The sequence below is a fragment of the Colias croceus genome, chromosome 16 (assembly GCF_905220415.1).
Source record: "Colias croceus chromosome 16, ilColCroc2.1".
Taxonomy (NCBI): domain Eukaryota; kingdom Metazoa; phylum Arthropoda; class Insecta; order Lepidoptera; family Pieridae; genus Colias; species Colias croceus.
In genome coordinates, this window is record NC_059552.1 from 7,718,445 (window position 1) to 7,737,696 (window position 19,252).

The following is a 19,252-nucleotide window of genomic DNA, read 5'->3' on the forward strand; positions in this document are numbered from 1 at the left end:
AGTGGAGGGGATAACACGTAGAGTATAAATATCGACGCAAAACCGGTTGCGTCATGGCATTCCAGTTGCTCCCGCGCTACAAGAAGAAACTAAGGAAATAACTCCGCTCCGGCTTGGCACCCTGGCCCTCTGCGTATGAAGAAATAATTGTTTGTATTATTTACAAACCCCCCCGCCACTACAGTCCACTTGAGAGGGTCTGCCGCCAACATTGGTCAGCTTCGAACCGGATCAGAAGAAAAATGAACACGAGAAGCCGGAGCGGAAGAGGAGCCACGCCATCGGTATCCGAGACGACCGCCACCGCCACAGGAACGTCATCAACGAACACATCGGAAGAAACGAGCGGCACGACGGAGACATCGGAGACCTGCACGACCGCGACGAGAACGACGAGGACAGAAGAAAAGAGCAGCTCGACGCCACCTACGCCGAGCACCATGCCCGCCGACAAGTTGCAGCCAGCGCCGTCACCCGTCGTAGGATACACAAACGCCGCTTTCGCGGCGCCAGCCGACAACGCCGACGCGCCGACGACCGCCGCTTTCGCGGCGCCAATAAGCAACGTCAACTTAAATACAAACGCCGCTCTCGCGGCGCCATCGAACGTCGCCGTCGGGTCGCCAGCACGCCGCTCGAAGACGCTCCGCCAGGCATCAGAGGTGCGGTCGCGGCGCTCCGTAGCCTCCCGCAAGAGACTCCTCGCGGAGTTGGAGGCGAAGGAACGCCTAGCCGAACTAAAGCTGGAACAAGCGAAGGCCGCAGCAGAACTAGAAAAGGCGCGGTTAGAAAGAATCCGCGCTGAAGAAGAATCAACAACGGAAGAGGAAGAAGAGGACTACGAACCGGAACGACGGGTCGAGTCGTGGTTGAAACAGCATTCAAGCCAGCCACTGCCACCCGCCGCCAACCCGACTCGCGAGCTCTCACCGCCACGCTACATAGCGAAGAACACCGACAACAAGGAAGACCGAGGATGGGGGGCCCGCCAGGAACAGGACGACGGGCAACGGGAACCGAAGAAAGACCCGCCCACGCGGTCACCAGAAGTTGCGGCAATTGTAACCGCCTTCAACGAAGTCGCAAGAAGCCAAAGGAAAGTAATAAGATACGGCGGTGAACTACCGACGTTCACCGGCTCCAGCAACGAGTGGCTATCGTTCAAGGCATCGTATGAAGAAACTGAAGAGGGATTCACCGACGGGGAAAACGTCGCACGATTGAGGAAGGCGCTGAAAGGAGCAGCCCTAGAAGCCGTCACCGCCCTACTCATATCACACACCGGACCCGAGAAGATCATCGAAGCCCTGCAGAGAAGGTTCGGCCGCCCAGACGCGCTCGTTTTGGGTGAAATGGAAAAAATTAAATCGCTACCACGAGTGTCGGACAACCCCCGGGATGTTTGCATATTCGCAAACAAAATAGCGAATATCGTCGCCACCGTCGAAATACTAGGAAAACCAGAATACCTGCACAGCCCGGAAATGCTGCGGCAGGTGCTCGAGAAGCTCACACCGATCATGAAGAATAAGTGGTACGACTTCGCCGCCGACGAACGAGACAAGACACCGCTACTGAAAAAGCTCGCAGAGTTCCTGAATAAAGAAGCAGACAAGTGCTCCAGTTACGCTCCGTTAGACACAGAGACGGAGAGGATAACAAGGAAAAGGACGGAGCGCGCCTACGCAGCAAGCAACGCGAGCGAGCGAGAAACAAGATGCCCGGTGTGCGAGCGAGAACACAAGCTTATCGAGTGCCGACAATTTACGAACAGCGACGTAAATACACGATGGGAAATAGCGAAGAAACATCGAGTGTGCTTCCGCTGTCTGCGAAGCAAACATCAACGAGCAACATGCCGCGCTCGTCCATGCGGCCTCAACGGGTGCACCATGAAGCACCACAAGATGCTCCATCATACAAAGACAGCGGAAAAGAAAAATGAAGAAACGACTCAACCGCAAGCCGAAACGAAGAACGACGAAAAAGTCCTCGTGTCGGCGATAAACATCAACAGCGCTACGTCGGAGCAACCTACGCGCCGCCGCGCGTATCTGAAGATCGCCCCCATCACCATCACGGGGCCGAAAGGAAAATGCGACACGTACGCGCTGCTCGACGAGGGAAGCACGGTGACCATCATAGAAACGGCGCTTGCAGAACAGCTGGGTCTCGACGGGCCACGCGAGTCCATCACAATTCAAGGTGTGAATGGACACGAGAACGAGCACGAGTACAGCAAGAGAGTGAAGGCACGAGTACGAGGACGACATGAAGAAAAAGATTACGTATTAGACAACGCCCGCACCGTGCACCAACTCCACGCGTTCACGCAGTCCATCCGCGAAAGTGACATCGCCCGCTGCAACCATCTGCACGACCTGCAAGACGACCTGCTGTACGAGAATGCAACACCGAAGCTGCTGATCGGACAAGACAACTGGGAGCTCATTATAACACGTAAACTACGGCACGGCAAGAGGAGTCAGCCCGTCGCATCGAAGACACTGTTAGGATGGGTACTGCACGGCTGCCGTTCATCGAACAAGCACCCAGTTTTGTTCTGTTCTCATCTCTCGGAAGCGGAGAAGTCACCCGACACACTCGAAAATATGATGAAGAAATACTTCGAATTAGAATCCATCGGCATCGAACCTAAGCGACAACGCAGCGACCCGGAGCAGCAGGCACTCAACATACTGGAAAAGAAAAGTCAACGCCTGCCGTCCGGCCGATATGAAACCGGACTCCTATGGAGAGACGAGTCCGCAGATACACCGAACAACTACGGCGACACACTGAAAAGACTGAAGACATTGGAAAAGAAATTGGACAAAGACGGAGAGCTGAAGAGACAATATGAGGAAAGAATCGAAAATCTACTCTCGTCCGGCTATGCAGAGAAGGCGCAGACTCCGCCCACCGGCGGGAGAGTGTGGTACCTCCCACACTTTCCAGTGATCAACCCGGACAAAGCGAAGATTCGTCTGGTGCACGACGCGGCCGCTAAATCACACGGCCGCTCTCTCAACGACATGCTGCTGCCCGGGCCCGACCTACTGCAATCTCTGCCCGCCGTCATCATGAAGTTCCGTCAACATCCAATCGCCGTGTCCGCCGACATCAAGGAAATGTTCATGCAGATAAAAATTATAGAAGAAGACCGCGACGCGCTGCGCTTCCTCTGGCGTGGCGACCGACGCGACGACGGGCCGCCCGATGAATATCGTATGACATCGCTCATCTTCGGCGCCTCTTCATCACCGTGCACCGCGCTCTACATCAAGAATAGAAACGCGCAAGAACACGCGAACGAGAGTCCGGCAGCCGCACGCGCGATTCAAGAGAACCATTATATGGACGACTATATACATAGCTACGCGACCGAAGATGAAGCAAAGGAGATAACGGCGCACGTCGATCGCATACATCGATACGCCGGCTTCGAGCTACGAGGGTGGGCGTCGAACAAAGAAAACGCGACGTGCTTCCGCGCGGCCAACCGAGAGCTCACGGACGCGTGGGCCGCACTTGAAGAAGAAGCAGCAGCCCGCCGCATCAGCTGGCGCTTCCTTCCGCCGGCCGCCCCATTCATGGCCGGCGCATGGGAGCGCATGGTACGCACCGTGAAAGAAGCCCTACGCCACACGCTTCACGAGCAGCACCCCAGTGACGAGACGCTCGTCACACTCCTCGCCGAAGTAGAAGCCACCGTAAACTCACGCCCACTCACTCATGTGGCCGTGACCCCCGACGTGCCGCCCGCCATCACACCGAATATGATCCTGCTGGGCTCCAACTGTTACGTGCCGCCACCCTGCACCATCGAAGAAGACCAAACAACAGCGCGCACACACTGGAAGCGCGCGCAACAGCTCGCCGACACCTTCTGGCGACGCTGGGTGCGAGAGTACCTGCCCGTACTCCAACAGCGGCGGGAGCCCCACGCAAGCGGCGCGGCCCCCAAGATCGGCGACCTGGTCATCGTGCGCGACTCCAATCATCCGAGGAACACGTGGCCCCGAGGACGAGTCATCGCCACGTATCCCGGCAAGGACGGCGAGGTACGAGTAGTCGACGTGGAGACCAGCGGCGGCAGAATCCTCCGGCGGCCCACCAAGAAGATCGTCGTGCTACCAGTTCGAATCGCAGAGTGCGACGGCGGGAGAAATGTGCACGACGAAACGTAAATGTAAAGTACACAACTCATTTAATTAGTATAGAATAAGATAACGTATAAACTCCTGAAGGCTTACGCCTGAAGGCTTATTTTTAGTATGAATAAATGTATGTCTTATTTGAGTTCTTAAATGTAAAGTTTTATATGTTTGGAAAGTAAAGTATTTAATCTGTCTAGTATTAACGTAGAGTAAGCTCCTGAAGGCTTATGCCTGAAGGATTATTTTATAACTAAGAATAGAATAGCGAATTTATATGTAAAGATGTTTGTTAAATTGTTAGATAGGAAAATTCATGAAAGATTATGACTGAAGACTTATTTACTTGGAATTTAAAATATTTATGTCTTGTTTAATGATAGTAAATGTTTATGTTTGTTTATTGAATATTGAAAATGTCTTTGTTTATGTGTTGCCTTAAGTATACGATAATGTTTTGTCTTTCTTTGAATTTACTATTGTAGATGTTAATATTTAATGATTATGTAATGATTAGGATATGTAAATTTAATGTTTCTTTTCCCGACAGCATCACGTCCGCGACTGCGCGCACAAATCGCAATCGAGAGGTCTTCGCTCCCACTAATGTGGGGGGAAAGAGTACCGGGGCCAAGCCCCCCAACTCTGGTGTCTCTCGCCTCCCGCAACTACGGGAGGGTCCCTGGGGTAACCCCATTCTATGGGGTTATTATTTGCTCATTGTTCATTGCTCAACGCCGGCCCCCACCCAGGCAACCTGCCCACGGCGACTCGGGGTCTGCGTTTCCGCTAACTGGGCGATCCGCCCCACCGGGTGAGACCCTTACGGGAGGCCCAGCGAGTGCGGGTCAGCGACCAAGCGCGGTGGCGACGCGTCCCCCTCGTCCCGGGCCAAGTCGCGCGGGTAAGGCTTCGCGTCAATCGCGCTAGCTGTCCAAGGTGCAATGTTTCGGAGGTGTTCGTGGTTTGATCTATTGGTTTTTTCGAAGATCCTCTTTGCCTGCTCTTTGATAATCTTTTCGAGAGGTTCCACTCCCAAGTCTCTCTCGATAGTGGAGTTACGGACGTATCTGGGGGCGTCGACGATGACTCGCAGAGTGCGCGACTGAGCCGTCTTAATTTTCTTTTTACAGGCTTCAGAGATGTAGCCGTACCAGACTGGGGCAGCGTACAGTATTTTAGGTCTCACGTAAGTGTTATATAGTTTCAGCTTCAGTCTGGTAGGCAGGCTGGATGCGAAGATCGGTCTCAGTCGCACGGCTGCGATCTGCGCCTGGCGGGCGGCTTTCCTGGCTTGGTGATTGAAGCATAGACGCCTGTCTATCTCCACCCCCAGATATGTGATTTTGTTAGCCCACGGGATCTTGGTTTGCAGTACTTCAAGATTCGTAGGGTTTGGCGCGTGTCCCATACATATGGCCTGTGTCTTGGTCGGGTTCACTCTCAGCCTCCATTTGTCCAGCCACTCCGGTAGGCTGTCCAGAATCCTCTGCATCTTGATAGCTGCATGATCTCTGTTTAGAGATGTTGCTATGTACGCCGTGTCATCCGCGAACAGGGACAATTGGGAGTCCGCCCTGCTCGGGACGTCATCCGTGTACACGGCGTACAGGTGTGGAGATAGGCAGCTGCCCTGTGGGACCCCAGCTTCAATCCTCCTAGTGGTGGAGAAGGCGCCACCTATGCGGACCTGAAAGGCCCTGTCCTCCAGGAAGCTCCGTATGAAGTCGAGGACATAGTGTGGACAGCTTAGCTTGCTCAGCTTGAATAGGAGGCCCTCGTGCCACACTTTGTCAAAGGCCTTCTCCATGTCCAAGAACACCGCAACTGCCGCTTCCTTTTTGTTTCTGGCTGCTACGAGGGAATGGACGACTCTGGACAGTTGCAGTGTTGTGCTGTGTTCTGTACGGAACCCAAATTGCTCCTCTCTTGGTGTGAAGTGTGGTGAGAAACGTCGTAACACTAGTCGTTCAAGCACCTTGGACATGGAGGGCAAAAGAGATATGGGCCTGTACCCCTCAGGCCTTGTTTGGTCCTTTCCCTGCTTGGGGAGCATAACAACAACGGCAGTCTTCCACATCAGAGGGACATGGCCCAGCCTAAGGCACCCATTATATACGCGGCAGAGCGCCGCAACCGCTCTTCGGTGCAAGCTTCTTAGGGCCAGGTTGGGTATGGAGTCATTCCCCGGCGCTTTCTTTGGCTTCAAGTCTCTGATCGCTTTATTAAGCTCCCTTGGGGACACCGCCTTGATTTCCTCCTGGAGGCGTGGTCCGGCGAATACTTCTTGGAGCGTGACCTCCACCGCTCTGGCATGCGCTCTGTCCACTGCTGGAAATGGTCTAAAGGTGCTGGCGAGGTGGTCAGCCAGCAGCTCCGCCCTTTGTGTCGGATCGTAAATAAGACCACTCTCCGTCCTCAGCGGCAGGGTAGGGACGGCTTCGCTCGTGAGTGCCTTGCATATTCCATACAGGGCCTCATCATTGTCTACTGCTGCGTCAATCTTTTCCTCCCATTCAGCTGTCCTCTGCTTCCTAAGCAGTTCTTTCGTTTCTTCGTCCAGTCGGTTTAGTCGACTACGGAGCGTTGGGCACCTGGTTTTTTGCCATTCTTTCCTGAGTCTACGCTTCTCTTGTATCCTACTTTTCAGGTGTCTTGGCAATGGCTGTCGCTGTCGGTCTCGGAAGCTCGGTTCTGATGAGGTGTTTTTCAGAGCCTCTTGTATGTTCAAAGTAATGTCCCGGACATACTTGTCAATGTCCTCTCTACTTCTTATCGGTCCTGCTGTGATACCGGCTGTCTTTTCTGTGAAGGCCTCCCAGTTAGTTTTTCCCCTTCTGGGGGGTGGTGGGATGGTTGTCGGGGGAGCTGTGATGGTTACCACGACTGGATGATGATCCGACCCCAAATTGTCCTCCAGGACCTCTTGTGTGAGCCTACCAGTAAAGGCCCGGGTGACTGCGAAGTCTATAGTACTCGGCATGTGTGTACGCGTGTCCGGGTAATGTGTTGGAACACCCGGGCTGTGAACGGTGCCGCCTACGTGGTCTAGCACGGCACGGAGTCGTGTACCAGCGGAGTTGGTGTTTGGTCCGCCCCATTCTAGATTTTGGGCGTTCCAGTCGCCCATGGCCAGAGTGGCGATATCCTGCGGAGGAGAGAAAATCGCTTCAATGTCGCCTCTGGAGATAGTGTATCCTCCCGGCCGGTAGATGCCAAGAATTCTTGTTTGCGTGCCCCGTATGTCAATCTCAATTCCCAGGGCATCCATGGCTTCCAGCTGCGTATAGGTGGGCAGAGGTCTGTGGATTACTGCCCTCTTTACTAGAACAGCGATTCCCCGGTACGGATGTCCAGCTTGATTGGTTTTGTCCTCCCTATACACGTGGTACCCTGGGACTCTCAGCTTTTCCTTGGCCGATAGGAGGGTCTCGGAGATCAGGGCGATGTGGATTCTGTATTCGTGTAGGACCTGCTTGAGTAGAGCGGCTTTCTGTCGCAGGCCCCTGGCGTTCCAGTATAGGATCCGTATATTATCCATTGTGGAGCTCTAAGATCTTCGACAGTCCTTGGACAACCGCCGTCACTGGGCTTTCGTCCTTCAGGATCGCGTTTAGAACGTCGACTAGGATCTTGACCAGCACGGCCACCTCCTCCTTCTGCCGGGGCGAGTCCTGGCGCGCCTGGCGTGGAATTCTTCTTATATTTTCGGACGCTTGCTCGTCCTTGGCTGCTGTTGCCACTCGACTGTCCGGTTGAGCGGTTGGAGGCTCCTCATTGGGCGGCTGCGTCTCTTTTTTCTTCTTCTTTGTCTTCTTCTTTTTGCTTTGTGTGGCCGCCGCTGCCGCTTTAGGCATGTTGGCCACAGCCATCAATGAAGTACCCGTCTGTTCGCCCAGCGGGACGGGCTCTATGGTCGGCGGGGCGGGGGGGTCCTTGGGTTTCCCCTTCGGCGGTCTCGTTGCGGCCGTGGGACCGGCCTTCTTGTTCCTTGCCTCTCTTTTGAATACTGGGCAGGAGGCATTGTTGGCCGGGTGCGGCCCTCCGCAGTTCGCGCATGTCGCTGGTAAATCTTTTGGGCGACTGCACTCACTTGCCGCGTGCGCCTCCCCGCATCTTACGCACGCGATTTTTCTGTGGCAGTTGTGCGAGGAGTGGCGGAACTTCTGGCACCGGTGACATTGTGCCGGCCCCTTCTTCGCACGCCAGGCTTCTATTTTGACCCCCGGCATACACAGCATTTCATTAATGCTGTATATAGCCGGGGTGGTGTCTGCTTCTCGTTTTATGATTGCGAAAAATATGCAGCCGGGCCGGCCCTTCCTTGCCCTTATATGGCGCGCATATTCCGCCTTATGCCCCAGTTCATTAAATGCCTCTATTATCTCCTCCGGGGTCGTCTGGCTGGGGAGGCCGCGTATTGCGACCTTCAAGCTCCTCTCTTGTGGCGGCGTGTATGCGTGCCACGCAATGTTTTCGAGCCCCCCCAAATAATTTTGGACGGCCCTGAACTCGTCGCCGTCCTCCGGCACAAATCGAATGCCCTTCCCGTATGGGCGGGCGCTGGGATTTCTTCCTATAATTTGCTTCAGTTTTCGGAAGTGGGCTGCCCAGTCGGGGAGCTCATCCACGACAATTGGTGGATATTTTTCCTTTTTGGTGGCAGTGGCGGCGGTGCTCTGTGTTGCAGGCGGCTGGTCTCCCGCGGGGGGCGGGGAGGATCCCACGGCCATCGCGTATGATGGCGTTACAGGATTGAGCCGCTTTTTCGGCCTCTCATTTTCTGCTTCTAGTTCGTCGCTTGCGGAGCGGGGGCGCCGCAAGGGGGTGTCCATGGGAGGGAGGGGGGTGCTCCTCGCCTCCTCGATCGCAGCCTTCTCCTCCTCCGGTATCGGTTGTGCCATCAGTCTCTCGATTTGCTTTCTTCGCTCACTTAAACATGCTGCCATTGCGGCGTGCATCTCCTCGGAGAAAGCCCCCATCTCAAGGAGGCGGCTTGTGAGGACCATGTCCCTCTCCAAGCGGGAGCGCGGCGATAGGATCTCCCTGGTTGATTTGGCCGAACTCGGCGGCGGAATCTTGGGGGGCTCAGGTTGTTCTTCCTCGTCCTCCGAACTTCCATCGTCCTCCATTGGGGTGCTCTTTTGAGAGCGGCTCTCTGCTCGGTCAACCTCGGTTTCAGTGTCTCTGCGGCTCTCCGTACGGTCAACCTCCATTCCAGTATCCGTAACTCGAACGCTAGGTGGCGCTTCGGTGCCGCGGCTTTCTTGGTGGTATACCCGCGGGTTCGCCGGTTGTCCGCCAGGTGGCGCTTGGCTGGTGCTGGTGCTGGGCCTTGCCAGCCTGGGGTCGCGATTGCGAGGCTCCATTACAGCGATATGAAATTATATTTCGCACCGCTGGAATGTAGTTTGGCCCTGAAAAGGGCCTTTGATTTGGATACACTCTCCGAAGAGAGTAGGGAGCGATCCACACGGTCCCAGGAGGGGGATCTACAGCCCCTCCTCCTCACGTTCCCCGGTGAGACCCGCTTGTGGGAGGCCGGGAAAAGTGAGGAGGCGAGAATAAATCTTCCCTCCGGAATCAAATATGTTGGCTTCCTACTCCACGGCGGTTACTCGATGCAATTTTGCTAAGCAAAATTTCTTGTAACTCCTCAGTTGTGTTCGTAGACCCGGGTGTGCTAGTCGTCGCTCAGCGAATCCGCGCGCACAAACCGTTCCCCGCAGTATATTTATACACCTGAAGCGGGGGACGGGGTAGTATAAAAGTAAATTTCGGGAAAATCGTGCGCGCAGTCTAAACGGGGCGTTGGCGGGATATGTTATGGATGTAGAATTAATTAGTAATATAATAATGAATGTAATGAAAACGTAGAAAATGTAAAATTGTGTAAAAATAAAGAGAATGAAAATAAAGGGTGAGGAAAGGGGCGTGGCCAGCCGGAGTGGAGGGGATAACACGTAGAGTATAAATATCGACGCAAAACCGGTTGCGTCATGGCATTCCAGTTGCTCCCGCGCTACAAGTTTTCTTAATCATAGGTTAAAGTTGCAATGTTCGACCAACAGATGACGCTAGGTGTATTCACTCGCGTATTAACTCTCGCTTTAGAAATGTTTTTAATTTTTAATAAGTATTTTTACTGGTGTATGAAATATAAGTTTGGTTTTTTACAAGTTTTGTGAGTGTTTAATTCAGTGATCCCCTAGTGATTCAACATTGGTGCCGAAACCCCGGAATTGGACTTGGTAAAAGTAAAGTGAAGTGAAGTTAGGACTTAGAAAAATTAACAAATCTCAAACACTTAGAATTTTCGTTAAAGTTAATTTGTGGACTTAGAATAATTTGCTGTGATTTAACACTTAGAAAATTTACGAACATTTCTTCAAACACTTAGAATATTTTCTGGACTTAGTAAATTTTGCAGTGATCCGACACTTAGAAAATTTTGCAATAATTTTGTGGACACTTAGAAAAATTTTGATGGCTGTGCTTGGGACTTAGAATTTTTCGAGTTCATGTCAAGGACTTAGAATTTTTCATCGAGTTTCTGTCAAGGACTTAGAATTTTTTCGTCGAGTTTATTTTGAACTTAGTAATTTCTTATACTTTTGCTTGTCACACAGAAGATTGCATGTTAGACAAATATGGAAGCACATATGTCAATTCAATATGACCTTTTTGAGAAATTAAAGAAGGCGGAACTGAACTTCCGGAAGTCACCAAAGGAAAGAATTAAACCATCATACATTGAGACTCGTTTAGAGAATTTGGAAGACTTATGGAGAGAATTTAAAGCTGGTCATCGGAAGATTATTGCTTCAATATCTGCAGCGGAAAAGTCTAAGACTAAGTATTTCTCGGATGATTTATATGAAGAATTTGAGGAATTCTACACAACGTTTAAATGTGTCTTAAAAGATGCCTGTGCAACTGTACCTAAAAGCAATAATAATATTCCTAGTGTAACTAAAGAAGAAGTGAAACTTCCCACCATACAGCTACAAACATTCAGTGGAAAGTATGAAGATTGGCAAGCGTTTCATGACATGCACATTTCTATTGTTCAGAATAATGCATCTTTGAGCAATGTTGAAAAATTTCATTATTTGAAATCCAGTTTAACCGGAGAAGCTGCAACTTATTTGAATAATTATGCTACAACGGATCAAAATTATTTGGAAGCCTGGAAACAATTAGTGAAACGTTATGACAATAAGAAATATAATGTCAACACTGTTATGAAAAGGCTTTTTTCACAAAAGAAGATAACACATGAGATTTCAACAGGATTGAAGAGTTTAATTGATACAACATCATCTTGTTTAACGTCACTTTATAATATGAAAATTAAAACAGATAATTGGGATACATTTATTGTCTATTTTGTTGTTACTCGGTTGGATGCGGAAACTCACAGATTATGGGAGAATCATGACAGTCAATTGAATCCAGAGGAATTGGCTACTTGGACACAACTTTTATCATTCTTGGAGACAAGGTTTAGAACTTTGGAAAAGTTTGAAGCTGTGAAGCATACACCAAAGTCTCAGCAGGCTACTCCCGTCGTTAAACATAAATCTTTTCACAGTTCCATTCAACGTAAAGAATCTGTCGACAACATTTGTGCATTGTGCGAAGGGCCACATTTTATATACAGCTGTAAAAGCTTTCTCCAGCAGCCAGTGAATGCCCGTCAGAGCACAGTAGAAAATAAAAGATTGTGTTTCAATTGCCTATCATCTACCCACACTGTTAAGAAATGCCGCCATTCAACGTGTTGCAAAAAATGTGGAAGGCGACATCATTCGCTGCTTCATCGCGAAAGGGATAATGCGCAAGAGAATCTTACGCATAATCAGCACTCACAGAACCAAGACAGATCATCCCCATCAAACTCATCAACTGAGACTAAGATTTCAGCCCATTTTTCGAAAGTGAACCCCGTTCCGTTGTCAACTGAAATTCATGTCTCAGCCCATACCACTAGAGATAGTAGTCATGATGTGGTTCTCGCCACAGCCATAATCAAAGCGTATTCTAGAAATGGTGTTAAACATATAGTGAGAGCGTTGCTTGATCAAGGCTCACAAGCATCGTTCATTTCTGAAAAGACTGTACAATTACTTGGACTTCCACGCATTCCCATAAATGGTTTGGTGTCAGGTCTTGGTGAGGGTTTAGCTAGGAGTAAATACCTGGTTTCATTATTCATTGAATCGTATCACAACCCGTCTACCACAATCCAAGTAAATGCTCACGTTTTAAGTTCGTTGACTACTCATATTCCATCTCATAGATTGCATACGCCAAGTTGGCCAGATGTACATAATCTTACATTGGCTGACCCAAGTTATAATATTCCAGGTAAAATAGACGTTCTTTTAGGAGCGGATATTTACAGTGAAATCCTACTTAATGGTGTGCTTAAAAATTCACAGGGTCTAGTAGCACAAGAAACTACGTTAGGATGGATTTTATCAGGTAAGCTTCCACAAAGTTCAGAAAGATTAACAAATAGAAGTATCACTATGCATGTTCAAGAAAGAAGCGACGAGCTTTTAAAGAAGTTTTTTGAAATGGAAGCAGAACCAGACAGTATAGAAAGAAAATTATCGCCAAGTGAAATAAAGTGTGAAGAGTTATATGACGCAACAACTACGAGAAATTCAGACGGAAGATTTGTAGTTAAGCTACCATTCACTAGTGACGATCCTCAATGCATGTATGGAAATTCAAAAGACATAGCAGTAAGAAAATTGAAAGCGTTAGAAAGAAGACTTAAACAAAATTTAGAATTATACGAAGATTACCGAAAAGTTTTACGTGAATATTTGGAACTAAATCATATGATAGAAATTGAAGAGACAGATATCGATAACCCAAAGGCAGTTTATTTACCTCATCACGCTGTAGTAAGGAAGGAAAAGGACACTACTAAGGTGAGAGTCGTATTTAATGCATCATCGAAAGGTGTCAATGATGTATCTTTAAACGACGATCTGCACATAGGTCCTAAACTACAGCAAGATTTGAGACATCTGCTCATGAGGTGGAGAACTCATCGTGTATGTATCATAGGTGATTTGGTTAAGATGTATCGACAGATATTGGTTAAAGACGAAGACACCAACTATCAAAGGATCGTGTGGAGAAATGACTCGAATCAACCAATTAAGCATTATAAATTATTGACCTTAACTTTTGGGACTGCTTGTGCTCCTTATTTAGCAGTTAAGACATTACAAACATTAGCAAAACAAGAGCAGCTCAGGTTCCCTACTGCATCAGAAATTACTCAGCGTGATTTTTATATCGACGACTTAATGACCGGATGCGAAAATCTAGATGAAGCTTTACACATATACGACGAAATAAATAGTCTCATGAAGTCTGGTGGTTTTCAAATGCAAAAGTGGAGTAGTAATGACACCAACTTTCTAAGTAAAATTGGTAAAGATAAAATGAGTGATGATTTCGTACGCATCAAATCAGATAATCAATTTAAAGTTCTCGGATTATCTTGGAACAGAGAGACTGATAATTTCGAATATACAATTAATTTACCTGATGGTCAACATCCTGTAACGAAGCGCCAAATATTATCTGATATAGCTCGATTATATGATCCGATAGGTTGGATAGCACCGGTAGTAGTTAAAGCAAAGATATATATACAGAAGGTATGGAAAGCAGGATTAGATTGGGATGCAAATTTAACAGAAGACCTATTGATAGAATGGAATAATTTCAGGAAAGAGTTGAATGATCTGAAGAATATCGTGATTCCGCGCTGGCTTCATACAAGCAAAGATACTGATATGGAACTACACGCATTTTCGGATGCTTCTAAAGCTGCATACGCAGCAGCAATTTATCTACGAGTTGTTAATAAACTTGACAAATCTGTGCATGTTACCTTAATCACAGCGAAGACTAAAGTTGCACCCATCGACAAAGAAATATCGATTCCACGATTAGAGCTCTGCGGTGCGACACTTGCAGCTAAACTCGTGTCTGAGGTCGCTCAAGTCATGGGTATAGTTAAAGAAAATACTTACGCTTGGACGGATTCAACTGTAGTCCTTGCATGGTTAAAAGGTCCTTCATCTCGTTGGGCTACATTTGTGAGCAATAGAGTATCAACAATACTTACCATTTTAGATTATAATCAGTGGGGACATGTACCTTCGGAATCGAATCCAGCGGACTGCGCCTCTCGTGGTCTTAAATCTACAGAATTAAAGAATTACTCACTTTGGTGGAAGGGTCCTGACTGGTTGTGTAATTCTACAATTGATATCGATCAACCGATTATACCAGATACAGAAGAAGAAAGAAATACTAAATCATTTTGTGTTCAACATCAGAAGAAAGAAGATTTTGAGTGGGTTAGATTTTCGTCATTGTTTAAAATGTTGAGAGTCATGGCATGGTGTCGTAGAATTTTTAATAGAGGAAAGGCTAAATTACCGAAGTATTTAACATCTAATGAATTGAACGAGGCTTTATTTATGTGTATCAAACAAGTTCAACATCATGAATTTGCTGAAGATATAAAACATCTATCATCAAAAGGTTACGTTATAAAGAAAAGCGTTCTTCACAAACTCACACCTTTTTTGGACGAAAAAGGCATTGTGCGAGTTGGTGGAAGAATCAAACAACATCCTATTATTATTCCAGGAAGAAGTCATTTGGCTACACTAATAATTTCAGATACTCATAGTCGTACTCTCCATGGAGGCCCTCAACTCATGTTAAATATTATTAGAGCAAAATATTGGATTTTACGAGCACGAGATCGTGTCAAAAAGTTCTATAGAAGTTGTATCACATGTTTACGTCATTCTAAAGCTCAGAAAACGCAAATAATGGGTGAACTCCCCGATGTTCGATTAAATCCGAGCAAACCGTTTAGATCTACCGGAGTCGATTACGCTGGCCCTATATTAATGCGTTTCTCTCCAGGTCGTGGTTCCAAAGCCTATAAAGGGTACATTTGTATTTTCGTGTGCATGGTGACCCGAGCTATTCATTTGGAAGCAGTTTCTGATTTGAGTGCAAAAGGATTTATAGCTGCATTCCGAAGATTTACATCAAGGCGAGGTCACTGCCAGGATTTATATAGCGACAATGCTACCAATTTTGTAGGAGCGGACAAACTCTTGCAAAGCATGTTACGGGAGGCACGTAAAGAAAATCCCAATGAATTAGTGGATTTGTTGTCTTACGAATCTACGACGTGGCATTACATCCCTCCATATTCGCCAAATTTTGGTGGATTGTGGGAGGCAGGGGTGCGGTGCGTTAAAACACATTTACGTAAGGTCATAGGTGATAGTACGTTAACTTACGAAGAACTTACTACTGTACTTCATCAAATCGAAGCTTGCTTAAACTCACGTCCTATTACTTTACTTAATAATAATCCGGACGATCCCCTACCCCTGACACCAGGTCATTTTCTAGTTGGAGAACCGCTCATTAATATTCCCGATGAAAATCATCTTGTCCAAAACATATCTCATCTAGAAAGGTGGAAAACAGTACAAAAAATGGTTAATGAATTTTGGACAAGATGGTCCAAAGAATATTTAGTAACGATGGCCCATCGTCAAAAATGGACCACTAAAACTCCTGAACCAAACATAGGCGATATTGTTGTTTTAAGAGATGAACAGCTGCCGCCTTGTAAATGGGCATTAGGTAAAATTGTCGACAAACACCCGGGCCCAGATAAAATCACTCGTGTAGTAACTGTGAAATGTAAGAACGGTCTATTTAAACGCGCTTTAAGTAAAGTTTGTGTATTGCCTAAATGATTTTTTTTGTATCCAAGTTCTTTCACGGTGGGCGGCAGATCTGTGCAGGTCTAATAAGTTTTTTTATTTTTTATTATTTTTACTTTTGTTTTGTATAGAGTAATAGATATCTATTCACAGAGAATGTATTGTTCAACGCATACTTGTTAACAGAGTTACGAATTTATAAATGTAAATTTTTTTTGCCTGTAGCAGCAATACAAAAATATTTTCATTGCTTATTTTGTTTTGAGTGTGTAGTTAGCTTGCTATGTAGTAGTGTTAAAGGTCGTAACTTCTTTTTTTGTATACTTTGTTCACTTATAAGTATTATTGTATTTATGTTTATTAAGAGGACAAGTCCTCGGTGGGCGGAATGTTTACTTAATCATAGGTTAAAGTTGCAATGTTCGACCAACAGATGACGCTAGGTGTATTCACTCGCGTATTAACTCTCGCTTTAGAAATGTTTTTAATTTTTAATAAGTATTTTTACTGGTGTATGAAATATAAGTTTGGTTTTTTACAAGTTTTGTGAGTGTTTAATTCAGTGATCCCCTAGTGATTCAACAAAGAAACTAAGGAAATAACTCCGCTCCGGCTTGCCACCCTGGCCCTCTGCGTATGAAGAAATAATTGTTTGTATTATTTACAAACCCCCCCGCCACTACAGTCCACTTGAGAGGGTCTGCCGCCAACATTTTTGATGTCATTTTTGTTATTTAAACTAGTTAAAAAACAGTTTAAAAAAGTTCTGTCTTGGACGTCCGTGTGTCTGTATGTGCGGAGGATTTTCTTGTTAACACGATAGCGACCGAAATACTTTACTAATCGAGTCTTTTTTTTTCTCTTACGCTTGAGTATGCTCAGGAATAGAACCCTTTCATTTTTCAGGGTCTGATTCGATGTGGTTTAATTGTTATTAAATAAACAAAAAAAATATCGACCCTTTTTTTTTTATAGTGTACTCAAAATTCACCATTATAAACTCGATTCTTTATACTATAAGCCAAGGTTTAAAAAAATAAGTTGGTAATCAGTCCCTTAAACCTGCACAGTTTCACATCTAGGTGGGGCCACAAGAAAAATAGCTCAATTATTACGGTACCGCTTTCTTTACTTTTCCAAATGTTTTATTTTATTTCTTTTTTATATTTATAGTCACGTACTCTTTATAAATAATCAATTTTATTGTAAAGGATGAGATTATGAGGCGTGCACTTTTGGATTTTCCAAACTATTTTGTTTTACATTTGCTTGCGTTCATTACAATTATTAACAAACAACATAAAGTACGTGGCCAAGTATGAAGGAAAATCAACTACATTTTTTAAATATTTACTTAAATTGTAATTTTACGATATGTAATAACTAATAAGTATAATAATTGCAGTTATTATTGCTATTTTTCAATATGATCTGTAATACTTCACATATAACCCATTACTCGGTCATCATTTCATTAAAAATCGATCGGGTAATGTGTGATGTTACTGAGTAATATCACTTCCGTGGAAGAGATGTGTGATGTTGCATTACTATTTGACGTACTGTTTTGCGCATGTCTACATACTTGCAATCATTTTTATACCATCCGCGTGTTACAAAGTACGGTATTTTAAACAATATAAACATACTCTATATACCATTACTATTTATGTAGAGCACTATAGAAAACTATTCTACTGATAAAACTCACACTTTCCAACACAAAACTATACCAACAACATCACAACACCATTGACCATTACTTTATATAATGCATTTTACAATTATTTATGTGTACTGGGGTAAAAATTGCACAAATCCGTCACGGCTAGGGACAAATTTCGTAGCAATAAATTGGGTATTTTTTTAAAACGTAAGTATTTTTGATTCAATGCGTCACACAACATTGAATACAGGGATATATTGTGCATGAAACTCGATTTTATGACGCATTATTTTATGTAAAACCGTTTTTATTGGCTGGTATATTATTATTCGAATTTAAAAAGCCTGGTAGTGGGAAGAATGTTTAACATACCGTTAAATATTTTTACTCCATTATACATATATGTAGTATGTTCTAATTAATACATAACCTATATAATATCTAAAAAATATCTTTGATATCATGGAAAATGGCATAGACTTTCTATTGTCATACAGTTTTGAAAAATAATGTAGGGTAGGTACATATACCTACATATGAATTGGACAGTAATAAAATTACATAATTACAGATACAAAATCTGACTCGAACTTGTCTAAATTATCGAGTAAAAATGGCTTACAAATTTTATTTGAAGCTACTGTTTGTGAACCTACTTTACAAAAACATCAGTAAAAAACGTTAATTTCTTTAGAACAAAAAAATAATATGAAAGCTATGAATATAAAGCGTCATTCAGCCCCATACAGACCCATAATACGGGCATAAAGCTGACACATTTCTTCTCCAACCCCATAGTTTTGCGATTATTCGATACCACATACACCTTGACAAACATATTTTACACTCAAATACTAATCACTAAGCGAAAACCAACCTTATCTCTAAGGTCATAAATGTCAAGTTGTTTTGAATAGATAAATGGCATGAACCAACAAAATTGTAGACCGTAAAATATGTAAATATTATTGCGGGAAGTTGCTTACGAATTGTCTTTTTAAAAAAGTGGGCAAAGAAAAGATGTTTTGAAAAGCGATGAATTCTAATCGTCGTATTAGCTGTTATTGTGATTATTTCCTGTTTTGATTGGATGTTATCGGATCGGAGTCGTTAATTTTATTGGTTTTAGAGGTCGCTGATAGGGCTATTAATGAATAATATTACAGGCGATTTGTTGAGATTTAAAGTCGATATAATTATAATTGGCTCATCAGATAATTAAAATAATTTACTGCGTGTACAATTTTGTTGTTATGTTATTAAAGTTCAGATTATACATATTATTATTTTCCTCGTAGGTAGGTAGGTATATCTTTTTTTAAAGTAGGTAAATAGATAAGGTAAAATTATATCACACATTGATTATAAACAGTAACTTGTTTATTTCGATGACACTTATAAATTCTGCAAATAATTATAATAATGAACTATTTATTGAATTCACTGAATTTTCTAAATAAAAAGTCGAACTAAAATGTCCTCATTCCATACAAGAAAGTAGAAACATATCTTGATCAACGTCTTACATAATAATATTCAAATATTACAATATATACCCTTAATAGTACCTAATAAAACATACATATTAAATTACGAAGTACGACCAGTGTAGCTTAACCTTAAGAGGAAGGAAG

The 19,252-nt window shown here is 45.1% G+C and overlaps 2 protein-coding genes across 2 annotated transcripts; both read left to right on the forward strand.

The window, feature by feature from the left end:
• Positions 1–242: 242 nt before the first annotated feature.
• On the forward strand, positions 243–4,190 carry LOC123698716. The gene has a single exon (XM_045645468.1). The coding sequence runs from the start codon at positions 243–245 to the stop codon at positions 4,188–4,190; it is 3,948 nt and encodes a 1,315-aa protein (XP_045501424.1).
• Positions 4,191–10,807: 6,617 nt separating this feature from the next.
• LOC123698718 lies at positions 10,808–15,985 on the forward strand. The gene has a single exon (XM_045645470.1). It carries the CDS (start codon positions 10,808–10,810, stop codon positions 15,983–15,985), a length of 5,178 nt encoding a protein of 1,725 aa, XP_045501426.1.
• The last annotated feature ends 3,267 nt before the right edge of the window (positions 15,986–19,252 follow it).